This window comes from Anopheles merus, chromosome 2L, assembly GCF_017562075.2.
Source record: "Anopheles merus strain MAF chromosome 2L, AmerM5.1, whole genome shotgun sequence".
Lineage (NCBI taxonomy): Eukaryota > Metazoa > Arthropoda > Insecta > Diptera > Culicidae > Anopheles > Anopheles merus.
Genome location: NC_054083.1, coordinates 18,947,119 through 18,964,427, shown reverse-complemented (window position 1 = coordinate 18,964,427; position 17,309 = coordinate 18,947,119). Strand labels below are relative to the sequence as shown.

At 47.9% G+C, this 17,309-nt stretch overlaps 1 protein-coding gene across 7 annotated transcripts; it reads right to left on the bottom strand.

Moving 5' to 3' along the window:
• Positions 1-3,412: 3,412 nt before the first annotated feature.
• LOC121591454 (la-related protein 1) lies at positions 3,413-14,582 on the bottom strand. 7 transcript variants are annotated; one of them, XM_041911953.1, is made up of 8 exons: positions 13,994-14,582; positions 11,296-12,318; positions 10,937-11,174; positions 10,681-10,778; positions 9,235-10,595; positions 6,661-9,125; positions 6,193-6,565; positions 3,413-5,791 (listed from the first exon to the last, which is right to left on the bottom strand). In XM_041911953.1, the coding sequence occupies exons 2-8, from the start codon at positions 12,304-12,306 to the stop codon at positions 5,362-5,364; spliced, it is 5,976 nt and encodes a 1,991-aa protein (XP_041767887.1). In that variant the 5' UTR covers positions 12,307-12,318; positions 13,994-14,582; the 3' UTR covers positions 3,413-5,361. The 7 variants fall into 7 exon arrangements, with proteins under 7 accessions (XP_041767887.1, XP_041767885.1, XP_041767886.1 ...); XM_041911951.1 differs by having other exon boundaries at positions 14,149-14,582; XM_041911952.1 differs by having other exon boundaries at positions 14,245-14,582.
• Positions 14,583-17,309: the final 2,727 nt, after the last annotated feature.

Here is a 17,309-nt window from a genome sequence, read left to right as displayed (position 1 = left end):
TGTTTAAAACATTTTTGTTAAACACCTCGCCACATTGGAGTGATTTGGCTGATAATTCTTTCGTTTTTAACACTTAAACAGCACTTTTCTAAACAACGATAAAAAGGCAACCCTCACAACACTCAACATGTGATTAGACCGACGTGGGACTATTTGGATATGTGTGTGTGTACAGTTGTTTACAAAAGTACAGTTCAATTCAAACTATTAGACGTAAGAAAGTATACAACATACGCACACACAAACACACAAACACACACACCGCATACACAAACAATTGCAAGGGCAACAACAAAATACATTAAAACACAAAAAAGAGAGTGAAAAATATATACCAAACCAATGTTTGCAAATCTATAATTTTACAAGTACGATATAAAGAAAAAAACATAACGAAACAGAAAGAAACAAAATAGCGACAGGCAATAGCTGCTATAAACGAAGCGAGGGGAAGAACAAGAGAAGCAAATACAATGTGCTAAGCTGTTTTAAAATGAATTAAATATATATACACACACATATATATCTGCATATTGCGAAATGAGGCCCCAAATTTGGGAAACGAGATGACTCAGTAATAGTCAAATTATGTGCACGGAAAGGAGGCATGCACGGAATCGCAGCATAAGCAGAAACAATTGAACCATGCAATCCAAAACACGAAATTAAAAAACAAACAAACCAAACCAAAACAGCACAAACAACAACAACAACAACAAATCAACCATAAACTACTACAGTTGTATTGACACGAAAATATCAATAAAACATGATGATTAACAAGCAATTATTGAATTTTCTGTTCTATCACTAACATTGAGATTGAGAAATTGGGTTGGAAACATGATTGGAAAATGGGATAAGGCAAACAGAAGCTTTGTTTACGGACATAAAAGGGTGGGTACAAGGAGCGTAATCGTTTTGTTGAATTTTGAAGTTTAGTATCTAGCGACAGCTGGCCGGAAACATCAACTGTACAATTCTTTAATTTTTATTCTCAAAAATAATTTTTGAATGTGATCTTTTCATCATCACAAAACGATGAAAATATTATTAAGGGCGGTGGCAACGCTAATCGGATGCGATTTTATCGGACGTGATTTATATGGGATTTGACAGATAACGTCGGACGACGAAATCGCACGTCCGACGTTATCTGTCAAATCCCATATAAATCACGTCCGATAAAATCGCATCCGATGAGCGTTGCCACCGCCCTAAATGTTAGTAACACTACGAGCATTCACTCGATGGCACATAACACTTTTTGGCCTCTTTCGCCTATTGCCGCTAGATGGCGGTAGTGGAGAACCAAATCATCAGTCCGGATCAGTCTGGATCAGTCCGGATCAGTCCGTATCGATCTGGATGAGTCCGGATCAGTTCGGATCAATCTGGATGAGTCCGGAGGAGTCCGGATGAGTCTGGATCAGTGTGTGTGTGTGAGTTGAGTTGAGTCGGAACGAGTCCGGTAGAGTCCAGGCGAGTAGTTTAGATTGACGTTGCAATTGCTAATTCCCAAAATGACGGTCCATTATTGTTTAGACAATTCTTGATGAGTTCATTGACTTTCAAATAAGGCATCGAATATGTACGAAACGGTGTAACAATTTACACGAACGGATCCGGACTGATCCGGACTCGGAGTCGATGAGTCCCAGGGTTTAACGTGGAAACCCGTGGAAAAATTATTATTTTTATAGAGACATTGAGCCGTCCATGTGCCCATGCTTTAAGGTTTTCTCCAATCCTAAAAATGCTGACAACTTCGGTAATCACTTACACTTAGGTACTACAGCGAAATCTCTCTAAGATGTAGTCCCTTCAAGACGAATTGTTTCTTTAAATGGAAAATTTTGTCGGTCCCGTCATATTCCATACATGTTATGCCTCTTCAAGGTGAATATCTTCCAAAGGCATCGTGGTTAGATAGACTACAGGTGGGTTCTTAGCTTTGATTTTAGTAGCCGTGATGGATGGAGTTTTGTATCAAGATTGGCAGATAGGGAGTTATGGTTGCTACGGACTTTGTATGAGTTGCTAAGTAACTTTGGACTCACTAGCAGTCAAATGAAGATTTGTCAAAGCACACAGGACGGACCGACCTGTAGTAATTAATTACACCCGTTTTCCTCAACATGAATCAGCCACTTTCCCAAAAAAATGTGCGTACAAAATGGCAAAATTTTCTAAACACATCCAAGGAATTCACCATTTTATGGCGTTTTTGACAACCACTTCGATCGAGTTTGGGAAAGTGGCTGAATATATCTCTAGGCTGATGGTCCCTTGAAGATTCACCTTAGAGATATGTCACTGTACTTACTACCGTCTTTCTTTAAGGAAGGTCTACACTGACTGGTTCTGAAGCAATTAGGAGGTAAGTGACTTGACGCTCCCACACTACTAGTTATGATGTAGCGTTAAAGCATATCTAGGAACTTACGTACACGTCAATCAATTACTGTCTCTTGTCCAGTCAAATACCTGTTTTGTTGTTTAATTGTTTATTTCTCGTTCAATGGATAACAGTGATCCGTGTGAATGTTCTTAAGTCTTATATTAGTTTAAAATAAGTAGAAAGATCAACTTAATAACTCGTTTGTAAGGCAGTTTTTGAAGGATTGCACTGAGGTTCCAAAATCAAACAAATGACGAACTTCGTTAAACATCTAAACTAATCATGGAGTTGAGGGGGTCTCTAGATCCATATCCAATTCGACTACGGTTCAGGGCAAGTAACGGACAAGAACGAAGCTGAACAGCAGGCGCCTAAAAGTTTAACTGCTGGAGCAGGGATGGACAGTCGATGTTACTTTGCAGTAAACCAGCTACAATCAGTTGTTGCGCGGTACGGCGTCTGATGTGGAGCGGTTTTACCTTTTCAGACTATATATCAGCTATGTGTCGCACTTTTACTAGTAATTACCATCTATTTGGCATCAATTAACCGAAAATGTTTTAGGGATAGACTCAAGCTACAGCTTACGTAAAATATATTGTTTTGTTCATTCTGATTAATATTTGTGTATAATCGATAGTGTGTGATACTTTGACACTAGGCTATAAGCATTACTTTAAGTACATTCATGTAGGATTCCCATGTTGAGACAAGGCGCATCTGAATTCCAATCAGAATGTCCAATGGCCAGCCACGTCATCAACTAAAGTCATAGCTGCTGCAAAATTTAAAACAGGTGAAAAATGTCAAACTTTACATTTTTTGTCATCAATTTAAGTGTATGAAAAGAAAGAAGAACGCCTTTCAAAATCATCTTACAAAGTATTTTTTATGTAAACTGACTGATATAAAGTATAATATTTACAGTTATCGATTTATATATATATTTATATTTATATTTATAGTTTAATTAATTGCGGCTCAGCAATTTTTCTTTTTGCTTTACCTTTCATAATCCGAATCTATTTGTAGCTAGCAACGATTTTCGACATTTTTTTTATTTGCTTTCGGCCCTGCTCATCATCTTTGTTTTATGATTTTTTTTTTGCATTTTCAAGTTTTTCCATTAGTTTGCACCTACGTACTAAGAAGTTGTGTGTGTGTGTAATTTTATCTCTTAGTCATTCCTCTTACACTTCTAGTAACTTCTTTTATCGAACATTAAATTCAATAATCCCACAGAAAAAATTATAAACGTAAATTAAAGAAAAGAACATTCAACGATAAAAATATAGGCCCAATTGAAAAGAAAAACATACCAATTACAGAGCAATAGCAGAAAACACACAACTATCAGTGTCAGGCGCGCGCATCAGTGTGAGCGCAAAAAATAACACAAATTAGTAGATGTAAAGCATAATAAGCATAGGGAGGATAGGGCACAACGGTGTGAGAACAAATGAGTGGCGTACAAAACATATCAAACACGTGAGAAACCGAGCGCGCCTCCTTCGCAAATTTTGAATAATTCCTCTATAGTTGCATTCTTAGTACACTTCTGGTTACGGAGTTACAGAGCACGGTCACAGTATTATTTTGTACGGAAATCAACAATTTCACCCAGACAAAAACTAACAAACCTGATTATAGCGTGTTTAAATAAAGACCCCCATTTGCGTTTTTTCTTCTTTAGCGCGCAGATATCGTGTGTTTTGTGTTATTTTTGCACGGCTGACTACAAATCGTGCGCGGGAGGGGACCACAGCACAGAAACGGCCGCCCTAAACACAGACACACAAAACCGAATTCAATCATTTTCCACTTTACAGTCCTGCACTACATCTAAAGCACGGTAAGTATATACGCTTTATACTTTCACTTAAGTGTTATTCCACCCACTTCGTAATAACACATGTGCACAACCGGTACACGTGCAACTTGTTGTTTGCAAAGCAGACACGTTACCATTTACGCTACCCATAACGCAAGCCGGTAGCTTAACACTTGAACACCCACACACAAATCCATGTACAACTATGGCTCCACAACAAACAAAAAAAAACACAATAATAAACGTCAGTGCAGTTATCATTATGTACCAGCCGTGTGGTGTACGATGGATGTATGGGAGTTCTAATTTGGATAGGGTGTCGGTGCGCCAAGCCGTCCCCCATCTCGGCTTGTACTGCCTAAAAATACAAGCCTCGGGGCGTGTAACCAGCCAAGCAGAGATGCCTGAGTAGTTTTTTTGTATCTGCTGTCTACTCTTTTTCGTACTTTTTATCGTTTTACTACGCAGCCACACTTCGTGTGTTTCTCGTGCTTGTCTCCTGTTCTCGGATCACACTATCAAAGTGCGAATACAATGAACTTTACACCTACAGGGCGATTTCGCGTAGAGGCCTTCCGCGTATCTACTTCGCTAAGTTCGTGCGCGGTTTAATATCTGGGCAGAAATACTAGTATTCCTCTACAGGTTTCGTTATTGGGTTGTTTTTGTTTTTCTCTTGCTTTGTGTTTGTAGGAACATCAATAAGATCCAGCCATTCAGCTAAAAAAAAATGGCATGAAAAGGGGAATTTGAGGCAAAAAAAAGAATAACCATCATAATTTTAACTTGCTGCATGCAGCGCCATGTTGCAAGTCTGCTTTCGAAGACCTTGCTTCGAGAGCGCACAGGGCAGGAAATAAAACACACATCCACCCGCGCAACATATGTGAGCGCGGTTGTGTGTGTGTATCTGTGGCTGAGTGTGTGTGTGTGTGTGTATCTCTCTGGCAGTTTGCAAAAGAAAGCTACTAATACGTAACTCTTTCTCTCTCTTTAGTGCGGCATAACTCGCATCGGAGCAAAACTAACTACCTTCTCATAACATCGGTTGAGAAATAGCCGTTCGGACCGCGATTACTCACATTAAATCAGGATAGTTTGTCCCCTGCAGCATTGAATTAGCACTGCTTTAGTTATGAACATTGCTTTCACTAGATTTACTGTTGTTATTGCTGCTGCTGTTGCTGCTGCTCGGCATTGCACCGTCGGGCGCCTGTCCGGCCGTATTGTCACCGCTGCTGCTGTTACTACTTTGCGCCGGCGTTTTGTACGGCTTTGCCTTGTGAGCACCAGCTGCATACTGTGAGGTTTGCTGCTGATGTTTGCTGATGTTACTGTTGCTACCTACGTTACCTGACGTGGAGGGCTGCTGCATGTTGCTACGGGTAAGAAAGGCAAGGGAACGATGGCTGCTGCTCGGGTTGTTAAACGTGCGCACAACACGATTTCCTGCCGATCCGCTCCTGCGCCGCATCACCTGTGTTGAGTCGCCGAAGGAGCCGGTGCGGGTGCGTAGCCGGTTCGATACCTCCACCGGTCTGTTTCCCGTTGAATCGCATCTAGAACACACACAAGGTAAAATAAATTGTCGTTAGAAAGTGCATAATACATGTATGAAGATGTAGTATTGTGGAATAGGTACGGGAAGAAAACAACATGAGTGATAAAGTTTAAGCACGTGTCTGTGAAAATATTCAACACTACAGCTTAAATCATCGAATGGTCGCCACTAGTAGATTTTCTAATTTACTCAAGACACCAGGCGTCTCCATCACGATCACAATTTTAAATATTTCAATTTGTACATACATCCTTTCCTATGAGCCGTGCGGAAAAAGCAAAAAAAAACCCCGATGCCTCATCTTCCCAATGTTTTTCTCAACATTACCGACGCACACGATACAAGGTGTTGTTATTAATGAAACTAATTCCAATTAGTTTCACTCCGTTTCGTACTCACCGGTTACGACTTGTGTAATGACCAGTATTGCTGTGACTCGATGAACCGGCTCCACTTCCGCTGCTGCCACCGCGGCGACTTACTCCGGCCTGGTAAGCATGGCTACCAGCATGCGACGGTCCTGGTGCAGAACCGACCACCACCGCGACACCCTCGCTCTCCGAAACGCTTCTCGGGCGGCGCTTCGTTTGACACGGTTTCAGAGTACCGACACCCTCAAGCATTTCGTTGATCTGCGGTTCCAGCACACGGAAATCTTCGATCGAATTGAACTTGTCCAAATATTCCTTCAGCTTGGGGTTTACCGTGAGCTTGGAAGCGTTTTTGTAGTACTTTTGGAAGGCCCAAAATTTCTCCAGCCCGTACAGTTGACCTATGAAATATGGGGGAGAGCAAACCAAAAAAAAAAAGATATACATTTGTGTTAGAGCAAGCAGCATTAGTGGTGCCGTCCCACGCTGTTCGTACCATTTTCGTAGTCTGATACCGTCTCGTGCTGGAAGTCTTCGTACAGCTGCGCTCGGAACTTCTTCTCCAACCCGTACGAATAGAACCGGAACAAACACTCCAGCCCATACCGGAAACCTTCGGCGGCATCCTCGATCGCGAGCTGCCGGAACTCGTTGTACATGTTCTTGTTGAAGTTCTCGCGCAAGAAGAACGACCAGAACCGGAACAGTGTGTTCATCTCCTGCGACTGGCCGGGGCCCATCCGCTTGCGCTCCTTCAGGCACCGGCTGTGGTACTTGTGGTACACCTGCTGCGTGAACCCGTTCTCCTTCAGCAGCGCGTGGGACGGATGCTGAAAGACCGGCAGGCTGTGGGGCAGTGAGCCGTAGCTGGACGCGGTCGGGCTCGTGCCGGCCGAGCTGCCAATACTGGTCGTGCGGGGCCGATGCTCCACCGCGTCCAGCACCCAGCCGACGTGGCTCTCGACCGGTGGATTGTTCAGGTGGCGCGTTTTGCGCTTGCGGGGCGTGATCGGATCGACAAACTCGTCCTTGTTGACGGCGTAGAAGCGCGCCTTGTGCCGGTTGCCGGTGGTCGTCGAGGCGGTGCTCACATTAAGCCCGCTCACGTCCAGCAGCGACTGATCGTCGACCATGCTGTTGTCGTTGAGCGCTGCTGACGACGGTGGCGACGACGCTGCCGGCGGCGATGCGATAGTCACGCTCGGTGGTGCCATCGGTGCGGAGGGCTGCGGCGATGCCACCTCCAGCGTTGCCAGCTTGGTCGGCTTCGTCACGAGCTTGTCGTACTCCTCCTGCGAGATGAGGTTCACCGTCCGATAGCCATGGTAGCCGCCACCGCGCCGCCCATCGCTCTTGCTCGTGAGCAGATCCTCCTCGTAGTTGTACAGCCCATCGTTGATGATGCGCTCCAGGTCCTGCGTAATTTTCGTGCGCGTCGTGAAATCGCCCGTACGATCGTACCCATCGTGCTTGGGCAGCCGGTTCGTAATCTGGGTCACGATCAGCAGCTTGTTGATTTCCGTGTCCGGTATCTCGTAATCCGACTCATCGTCGTCCTCCGACCAGTTGTCGGTGAAATGGTTCACCCGACCGCCACAGCTGCGCGGTATGTCCAGCTCTTCGTCAAACTGGAAGTCAAGTTCTTCGCGCTCTTCCGTGGTGGACGCAGCATTCGCTCCTGCTGCTGCTGCCGCTGCCGGTGCGGTGCCCAGGTTGTCCTGCTTCAGTTGTTGCGTCGTTGCGTTGCTGCCACCCTGCTGGGGCTTCGCCTGCTGCGATGATGATTGTTTTGCGAGCTGCTCCATCGATGCAGCCTTCTTGCTACCAGCAATGTCATTCGACAGCGGTCCACTGACACTGCTGGTAGCGCTACTGTTTTTTGTCTGCTGCTTTGCCTGTTGCTGCTGCTGCTGCTGCTGTGCTGGTGCTTGCTGAGGGTGAGATTGACTCGACCGAGATCTTCTCTTTACTTCCTTCCATAAGGCGGCCTCTGGTTGTGGCTGTTGTTGCTGCTGTTCGGCTGATTCCTCTTCCGGCTGCGCAGTTGCTGTCGCAGGCTTCTCGTCCACCTTCACCGTTTTGCCTTCCTTGCCTCCCTCACTACCACCCCCATGCTGTTGGGCCGCCTTACCCTTCTTCCCACCGCCAGCAGCAGTCGGTGGTGGATTGGGCTGTTTTTTCTCGTTCGCTTTACTTTTCGGTGGCTTATTTTCTACTTGCGCGGCCGCCGGAACGAATTCCGGCACGTCGGGATTTAAGTTTTCTTCTGCCGATTTCCCACTCTCCGCGGGCGGCGGCTGAGTGGCAGGGGCGGCATTGGTCTTCTGCGCTACCTCTTTGACGGAGCAAGGCTTCACCATCGGCGCTACGTTCACGCACGGTATTAGCAGCGGCACGGTTTTGCTTGCTTTGCTTACTGGGTTGCGAATATTTCTCGGTAGCGGTGGTGGTGGAATACTAGACAGGATCTTCGAAGCCACCTGCAGCTGCGGCACGGCTGCGACATCGGCTCCGTCGCCAGCGACCGGAACCGATGTTGGCGCAGGAACCGCTGCCGACACCGCCGCTCCCTGTTGCTGCTGTTCTGGCCCGGCCGGTTTAGCATCTGGCGCTTGTTGCTCTCCCTGCACCGCCTGCGATGGCAACGCCGACGTCCGGTCCAGCTGCTGCTGCTGCTGGTCGGCGAAAGTAACTCCAAAGTTCATCGCACCATTAACGATCGTGACCGAGTGATCGATTGGCCACATCGTGGGGTTGACGCGCGTGCGCACCTTGTAGTCTTCGATCAGCTCCAGCTTTTCCGATTCCTTGATTGCTTCGGTGATTATGTCAATATCGTCGGTGAGCGCTTGCACTCGATGGAACGATGCGATAAGCGTAACCGGAAGGAAGCCCTCCGGGTCCATTTTTCTCCGCAGGTAGAAATCACGATTTAGATTTTCCTCGCTAAAGTAATATTCACTGTGCCATGCGACAAGAAAGGGAAATAAAAATGAACAATTAGTTTGAGCAGGAAAAGAGTTAGTGGGAAGACGGCAGAAGATTTGTAAGAACAAGGTGGCCAACTTACATTTGCTTTTTAATACACTCCTTAATGCTCAGCTGATCCATTCCTATCAATGGCGCACCGTTGTAGTAGAACGTGCTTAGATAAGGCATGATGAACGCCGCCTGGTCGGTACCGATTTTGGTGTTCACCGCGGTGAAGTCTTGGAAATCCTGCCCAGTTCCAAGCGGGATGCCGCCAACCACACCGTTCTCGACGCCGGCCGCAGCACCCGTTGTGGCAGTGGTCCGATCGTTCATATGACGGTTGGCTCCTCCGCGCATGGGCGCCCCGCGTCTGTAGCCGAAGTTCATTCCACCGCGTCCGGTAGCGATGCGGCCACTGCCGCCTCTGCCACCGCGGTAAGCTGGCGGACCGCCGCCTCCTCCGCGGGTAGTCCGCCCTCTAGGCATACGGCCACCCGGCGGGGCCCCGTTGCCGCGGTGCGACTGCGGCTGATGCTGCTGATGCTGCGCTTGCTGTTGCTGCTGCTGTTGCGGCGGCTGCTGCTGCTGCTGTTGCGCCTGTGGCTGTTGGTTAGCATGCTGCGTCTGGCCGGCTGACTGCTGTCCCCCGGTCGACGAATCCTGATGCTGATGCCAACCGCTCTCTTCGTAGTCGTCGTACCGCCGGTGCCGGGGCGTTCGCGCACGTCTTTCGCGAGCCTTCGGCAGCTCTATTTCCAGCGGAACCCACTTCGGTTTCGGGCCCTTGCGCGTGTTGTTGCTAGCGGAAGCGGCCGACCCATTTACCTCGCCTTCAGCTGCCGTTCCACGGCCTCGGCTGTGCGGTCGGCTCTGTGAAGTGGTGGCCGTCGCTTGCTCCGAGGCGGCGGTATCAGTAGTAGCTCCATCCGAGTTGGCCTGTTTCGACGTCGTGCTGGGTGCCGTTGCAGGTTGTTTCGGTGGAGCAGCAGCAGCAGCAGTTGAGGATGGTGCCGCAGCGTTCTTTCCTCCCTCTTCGTTGGTCGATTTCGGACCGGTTTGATTATTAGCGCGGGCAGTAGAAGCACGTGCGGATGTTCCATCCGCTGTTTTGGTAGCATTATCTTTAACGACGGCGCTGTTGTTGCTAGTGTTCGTCGAGGAGGTGCTCTTCGAGGTACTTGGACCGCTTTCAGGAACTGGGACATCCGCGGGCTGCTGGTGCTTCTTCGGCGACGACGACGACGATTGCGCTGGTGGAGCATTCATCGGTTCTGACGATTTTGGCTGTACCCCGGCCGTCGATGTGGACGAAACTGCTGAGCCTGTTGTTTTCGAAGCAGCGTTTTGCTTTTCTGCGCTCGCTTCGGACGATCCACCCTTCTTGGGACCGTCGGCTGGGGTGTTCTTTTTCTCGCCCAGTGTTGGCCAGTCTCCACTGTTCGCTGTGAAATCTGCAGCCTGGGGGAGACGATAAATTTTAAGCAATCAATAAAACATAAAAATAACCCCCGCCCAACGTTTAGCAGCACAATCCGAAACCCACCTTTGCGTTGTTACGTTTTTTATCAGACTTTCCACCGGCCGGAGCAGCTGGCTTGCTACCGTTCGGGTCGTTGGGCATTGCTTTCTGGTTGCCATTTCCTGTGTAATATTTACAACGAAATAGAAAACAAAATTGCTATTACTTCATCATTCATCCACATTAGCTGGTTTGCAGTTTTGCAAATCAGCGATCAGCCCGTTATCAGCAATGTGTAAACGAGCCCTAACGCCCTCGACTTGGTGTGGCCTTGGTTTACCTTGAGCTTTGGTTGGCTGTTTCGGCTGTACATTCCGCTTTTCATTCGATCCAGTTGCGCTTGAAACATCCGATTTTTCCACAGCTGCAACCGCGCTGGCAGGGCTTGGGACGGCAGGTGCAGCAGCGGCAGCCGCCGAGCTGGGCGCCGCTGCTGGCGCTACCTTGGCTGTGTTGGACTTGGTCTGGGCACGTGTATCGTTCGCTGGAATCGGAGCCGGTTCTATGGACGGGGTGACCTGCGCCAAGAGAAAGGGGTGCAACAAACATCATTAATAACATTAAACACCCTCCATGCAGATAGTGCGCCAACACACACGATGGAACATTCTTATAAAAGCGAAAGCGACAACCACCTACCTTCCATGCGTTCACCTTTGGCAGTGGCGCTTCAACAAACTTCTTCGCATCCTCCTTGCCTCGGTCTTCCTCGTCCGATGGTGAGCCTGCCGGACCGGCCACAGCACCACCGGGAGCTGCCGCTTGCTGTAGCTGCTTTCCGGGTGCTCCGCTGGTGCTGCTGGCACCGCCGGCACTACCACCTTCCGCCGTGGCATCGTGCAGCTTCTCGTCCTTTGCTGATTCGCCGGCCGCATTCGCGAGATTGCGACTGCGATCGCTCGACTTTCGTTTACCGAAATCTTTCCGGTACGATCCGCCCTTCTCGTCCGGTCCTCCACCACGTTCGTGTGAGAGCTTGCCCTGCTTGCCTGCGTGCGTTTGCGTTCCTGGAGCCGCCGGGCGCCTGCCAGACCCCCTAGCAGCTCCAGCGGCTGACTGTTTTTCTCCGGACGATTTCGGGCCACCATGTGGCGTTGAAGCGCCGGCAGCGGCGGCGGCAGCAGCGGCAGCCGCCGCCTTTGCCTTACGATCGCGCTTGTGATGCGACACCACTGGGACAAAGTTGGCATCGTCTTCCAGCTCGTCGGGCGTGTTGTTTTTCACATCCAGCTCATTGCTGAGCGGAACCTTCGCCTCGTCTGCCATCGGTGCGGTGCTAGTGGCCGCCGTTCCGGTCGCGGCAGTGTTTGTGGGGTTGTGGGCCGTGGCCGTACCGAGCGTTACCGACTCTTTGCCTGCCACCGATTTGCCTTTGCTGCTGCTACTGTTCGGAGGTGCACCACTGCCCGGTCGCTCACTGCCAATGTTTTCCTTGTTGTTGTCGGCTTGATGCGAAACGTCTTTGCCCTGCTGCTCCTTCAGATTCAACAACACGTTGGCGTACGAAGAGCTAGAATTATTGTTGTTGTTGTTGTTGTTGTTGTTGTTGTTGTTGTTGTTGTTGCTGCTGTTGGTATTGTTGTTGTTGTTGTTGTTGTTATTTGCTGCGTTGCTAACACTGGTTCCATGTGATACCTGTGTTGATGCCATTGCTTTCGCTCGCTGCAATTATTTTCCGATTAGCGGAAACGGCTCTCTTTAGGTGGATCGCGCAAGCTTCGAGTTTTGACGTGACGAGTTTTCGCGTATCTTTTGCTTCCACACAAAAACTCTCAGTTTGTAAATGAATAAAAATAAACGCACACACAACGCACAGAACTTCGAACAAACCCGCTCGGCGCAACGCGACCCAAGTGCCCCAAGCGCGCGCTGCCGTGTCTGTGTGTGTAAAACTTGCGCTTCCTTTCACAAAAAGCTCAGCTTCCGGTTAGCACGCCGTTCTGCTTCTTCTTCTTCGCACACCGCAAATTCGGGTGGTCACAATCACAAAATAATTGCCCAAAAAATAAAAACCAAAATGTTCAAAAAGAAAACAACTTTACCGGCCAACACCCCCGGCGCCGTTCACCCCTGCCACTTCTTCGCCGTCACTGTGTGGATGGAGAAGCAAAAATCATAAAAGCGTGTGAGAAAAAGGCATTCCATTTGTCCAAATCCGAGAGCACGTTGCTTCACGCTGCGGACACTGGGTGTCAGCTCGAAAAGGGATACTACACCGACCAAACCGACCCCGACACTGCTGGGCGAAGGACCGTGCACAACACAACACATACACACACACGCACACATACACACCCAAAATTTTACCACACCGTAGCAGCCCTTGGATCACGAGCACTTTTTCGCAGTCGGCGCTCTTACCAGTGTGCGATGCAGAGCGAGAGAAAGAGACAATGCGCGAACGAAATAGAATAATGTTTCTCTCGCACGAAAGGTCCGGCTCTGGGCCCTGTGCACAGCGATGCGAGCGAGAGGGAACGCGAACTGCTCCTCGATAACACGTGCGAGAGCGAGAACGCGTATTGACGTTCTCGAATACCTCGTGTAGCGCACACCGTCGTCGTACACACGTAGATCAAAATTCGAAAGCACACATTTTTTACTTTATTTCGGGAGCACCAAAATCAACATGCATCCTACACACCCGCCTGTACGACCGATACACGGCCAAAGGGGTAGGGAATGTGGCTGTAAAATTGACTTGAAAATTCTGATCCACAATCGAGCGGATTTGAGCGAATCCGCCACAATTCAATGGAAACGACCCACTAGTCTTATGGCGATCGTTGGCCACAGGCGCTTTTCAACGTGTCCCGAAATTACACTCCGAAAAAATCCCGCACCAAAATGGCAAATATATTTATCACCGTGTGCCCGTGCAAACACTACGCGTGTGTGTATTGGTCGTGTGTAACCTGATGACATAATATATGCTACCATACACAGAGGCAAAGTCTCGCGACCACCACACACCGTGCGGCAGCAGACTGAACCGCGTAACCCTCGTGAGAAGCACGACAGCGGCGGCGGCGGCGGCGGCGACGATGACGACCAAGACGACGACAACCACGAAGACGGTGCGCTCTGGCTACACGTTTCAGTTCCGTTTCCTCCACCTGCCGATTATCGGACGCGCTCCGGGGGTTGCTCTCTTCCTCACCGGCGTGGCGCCGCAAACGTTATCGGCGTACCGTGCACAGGGCGAGTTCCGGAACATGCGGGACACGCGATTCCCTCTGCATGCGGCGCAACCGACTGGGCAGCGGTTTGGAAAGGTAAAGTTAGCAACACCACCACCGTTTACCACTGTCTGATCATACAGCAAAGGTTTTCGCACCTGTCTGTACCAGTGAAACACTATCCGGAAGGCGCTTCCTTTCTATCATGTGCTCCGAATTCCGTATAGGGAGTAATGAGCTAGCACAGAAGCCTCTCTCACTGAACACACCGTCACACATACGACACACACACACACACACGCACAAACCGTACAGTCCCAACCCGCAGTACGCGCATATGATCCGATGTCCTTGCTAGATTTAGCTAGACTTGGTCGGCAGCACCCCACACTACACTACACACACCGACCGTGCACCACATGTGCCATCGTGCTCAGGCCTGCTTCTTCCTCCTGCCAGGCAGACAGGCGGAGAGCAACACTGCTGCCGTACCTCGTCCGCACACGGAGCACACTGTTTCCACACCGTACTAACCAAGCCGGGCGCTAGGCTAATGCACCGTATTCCATGATCGGTCGCAGGCTGGCGCTTATCGTGTATCGTAAAACTGCGTGCCACGCGGCTAATAGAGCTGGTCGAAGCTGGTGAGCACGGACTTTAGCACGGATAAATATTTTGTTTCCTTCACGAAACCACGTTTTCGTGCGGAGCAGGATCCCACAATGATTTTTTTAAGGTTAACGTTAGCTGTCAATGTGCGCACCCGTACAGCATGGCAAGCGTTTTTGACGTTCGAATATCGCTGCATCTCGCTCATTTTCTCTACCCTGCCTTTACTTGCCTGCAGTGCTCGTTTCAAAGTTAGCGTTTGTTTTTAGGCATCCGCTTATGGCAGATTTTGGTGCACCAGTATTGTAGGTGAATGGGAATACATCGGTATATTCACACGCCCTTGAAACCCTGAATGCATATCGACACAAAAGAATGTACGCGCCAATATGCTCCATAGGTACAGTAAGGCAGCGGTAATCGCTACTGCGGACGTGCGGGCGTGCGTGCGGAATAATCAAAATTGTTTGATTCTGACGCATGCGGTTGCAAACTGTCACGCGCTGCGGGTGTCAAATTCCATACATTTTAAGAAAACGCACGCACACCCGCATCAGCGATTACCGCTGCCTAAGTCAACCATTCTCCATGGCGTTATGCCTAGACCTGCTTCTTGTCCGTCTTCGTCTATCTCCGATTTACAACAGATGCAGCTCAACCTGATCCAGCCTTCCAGCTCGCTGGCGATTCTGCGGATAGTACCGTAAAGTATGTCGTATTTAATCATCCTTTTGGTATCGCATGTGTCCGGTCTTCAGCAACTGGTCTCGACAAACATACACCATGCATCAAGAATGTTTTATTTTTCTTTTGGCAAACCATTATAACAAAATTATTATATTAGAACAAAATTATCTTATCTAGAAGATGCTTCGGAGCGACGTGATGTACGGCCTACCCAAGCGCCACAGATTAAACTTAAACGACTGGAAAATCGAATAACCATAGAAAAAAAAACAAAAGCTCCATAGTTTCATTGTTTTGCTCAATAGATGGCGTATTACAACTCATCATTATATTTTTGTCCTTTTCTTGCAATGTGTTTGGCCTAACATAATCCAACCATGGCCTATATACCCTTCAAACATTTAGAGTAAAAATCTGTATCACTGATCGTGTGGTCAGATACGTGGGTATCAACACCAACGACCATTACTCAAATCTCACTTACTTAAGTTCCGTTGATTTACATAAGAATTTAGTATATAAACAATCGTATCGGCGTTCTAGTCTAGCAATGCATAACTTCAATGCGAAATCATACAACAGTACAGAGGGAATGTGAAAGCTCCCCAAGTGTGGAAGCTCGCCGTCTGCTAAATGAAGTGGTTTTATATTCCGTTTAGGTTGAGAGCTTGAGTTGTTTAGAGCCCGTTTAGTGGTCGTTTAGTGGTTTTGGGGCACTTGGGTATTGGCATCACCATCCTCTTGATGTTCGGCTTGCATTTTCACGAATATTTGTCAAAAGAGCTTTAAAACGGCAAATAAAAAATAGTATAACGTATTATGATATTTTATCAACCAAAATAATATCACTTCCATGAAAATTTATTATAAAAAAAACGTAGGTGTATCAACAGTTTTTGTTCAACTGCTGTACTAGCCTGCCAAAAACTGGTACTCAATAGTCAATAGTATTTTAGTCAAAAAACGTGAAATTCGACATACGCGGATATTCGAATTACGCAGATTCGTCGGGAACGCAGAAACCGCGTAACTCGGAAACAGACTGTACAGTTGCCCTATTACTTTCACATATGAAGTGAAGAATGATGATCATGAAATGAACATGATCAAAATGACATGAAAATGACATGAATGTGATCAATTTTTATTTTAATTATTTGAGTTACACCTTCACCTTTACGCTTGTTTGATAACCATCAATCGGCATGGCTCACGAATGCCCTCGTCAGAATCGGCACGGAATAAATACATTTATAAAAGCACCATTTAAAGTGCTCTACCGGCCATCCCCGATTCCCCAGCGACTCAAAGCCACCAGCGATTGAAGACTGTACATAATAGACCACAACAGTAACAGCTGATGCAATAGTGTGAGACGGCGGAGCGGAAATGTAAATATGGCAATGAGAGAGAGATGGAGGGAAGGGTGGTGTGTATTTATTGTTTTGGCCATTTAATTTTGTCCACCAACACAATCGCGCACCAGCGCGAACTTTTTAGCGGCCACCTTGAACCCTCAAAAACCCTCGCAACGTCTTTCAAAAACGCTCACTAGCGAGGGAAAATCGCACCGCTTTGGAGCGTTGGCGAGCTCGTGAAAACCAGTTTTGCCTAGCGGGCCGGTTTACGGCTGTTTGACAGCTGCCGATACGAATGCCGAACGTGCTGCGGTTGTGCCGCGGCCGCATGAAGCTCCCGTGTCGACAAACGGCCTGTTTTTCGGCTCGCGGTTTGACAGCGGCCAATTTTGATCCGACAACTTCCGCCAACCCTTCGTTTTCGGACAGGGTGTTTTTCGTTTCGTGGTTTTCAAATTTCCCAACGGCGCTTTTGCACTTGCAAATAGAAATGGAAGGGAAGCATTTACCTATGTTGACTATTTGCTTGTCCTTTGCTTTCGAAAGAGGAGCGAAAACATCGCCAAAGAATCAATTTCACGTTCTGAATTCCTAGCAATGGTGATGTTTCGACAATAGAAGATTTTGTTTACAAAAGCTTTAAAATGCGAAATTTATTGAAAATTCGCATTACATGATTTGTTAAGACATCACAAATTTGAAGCGATGTTAGGCCTTTTTTGTTCGAGGAACTACTTTTTTTCATGTTGTTAAATTACGATAACAAGCGAGTAAGTTCTTAACCATTGCATATATTCTCATCTCACTTTTCTCACTTTTT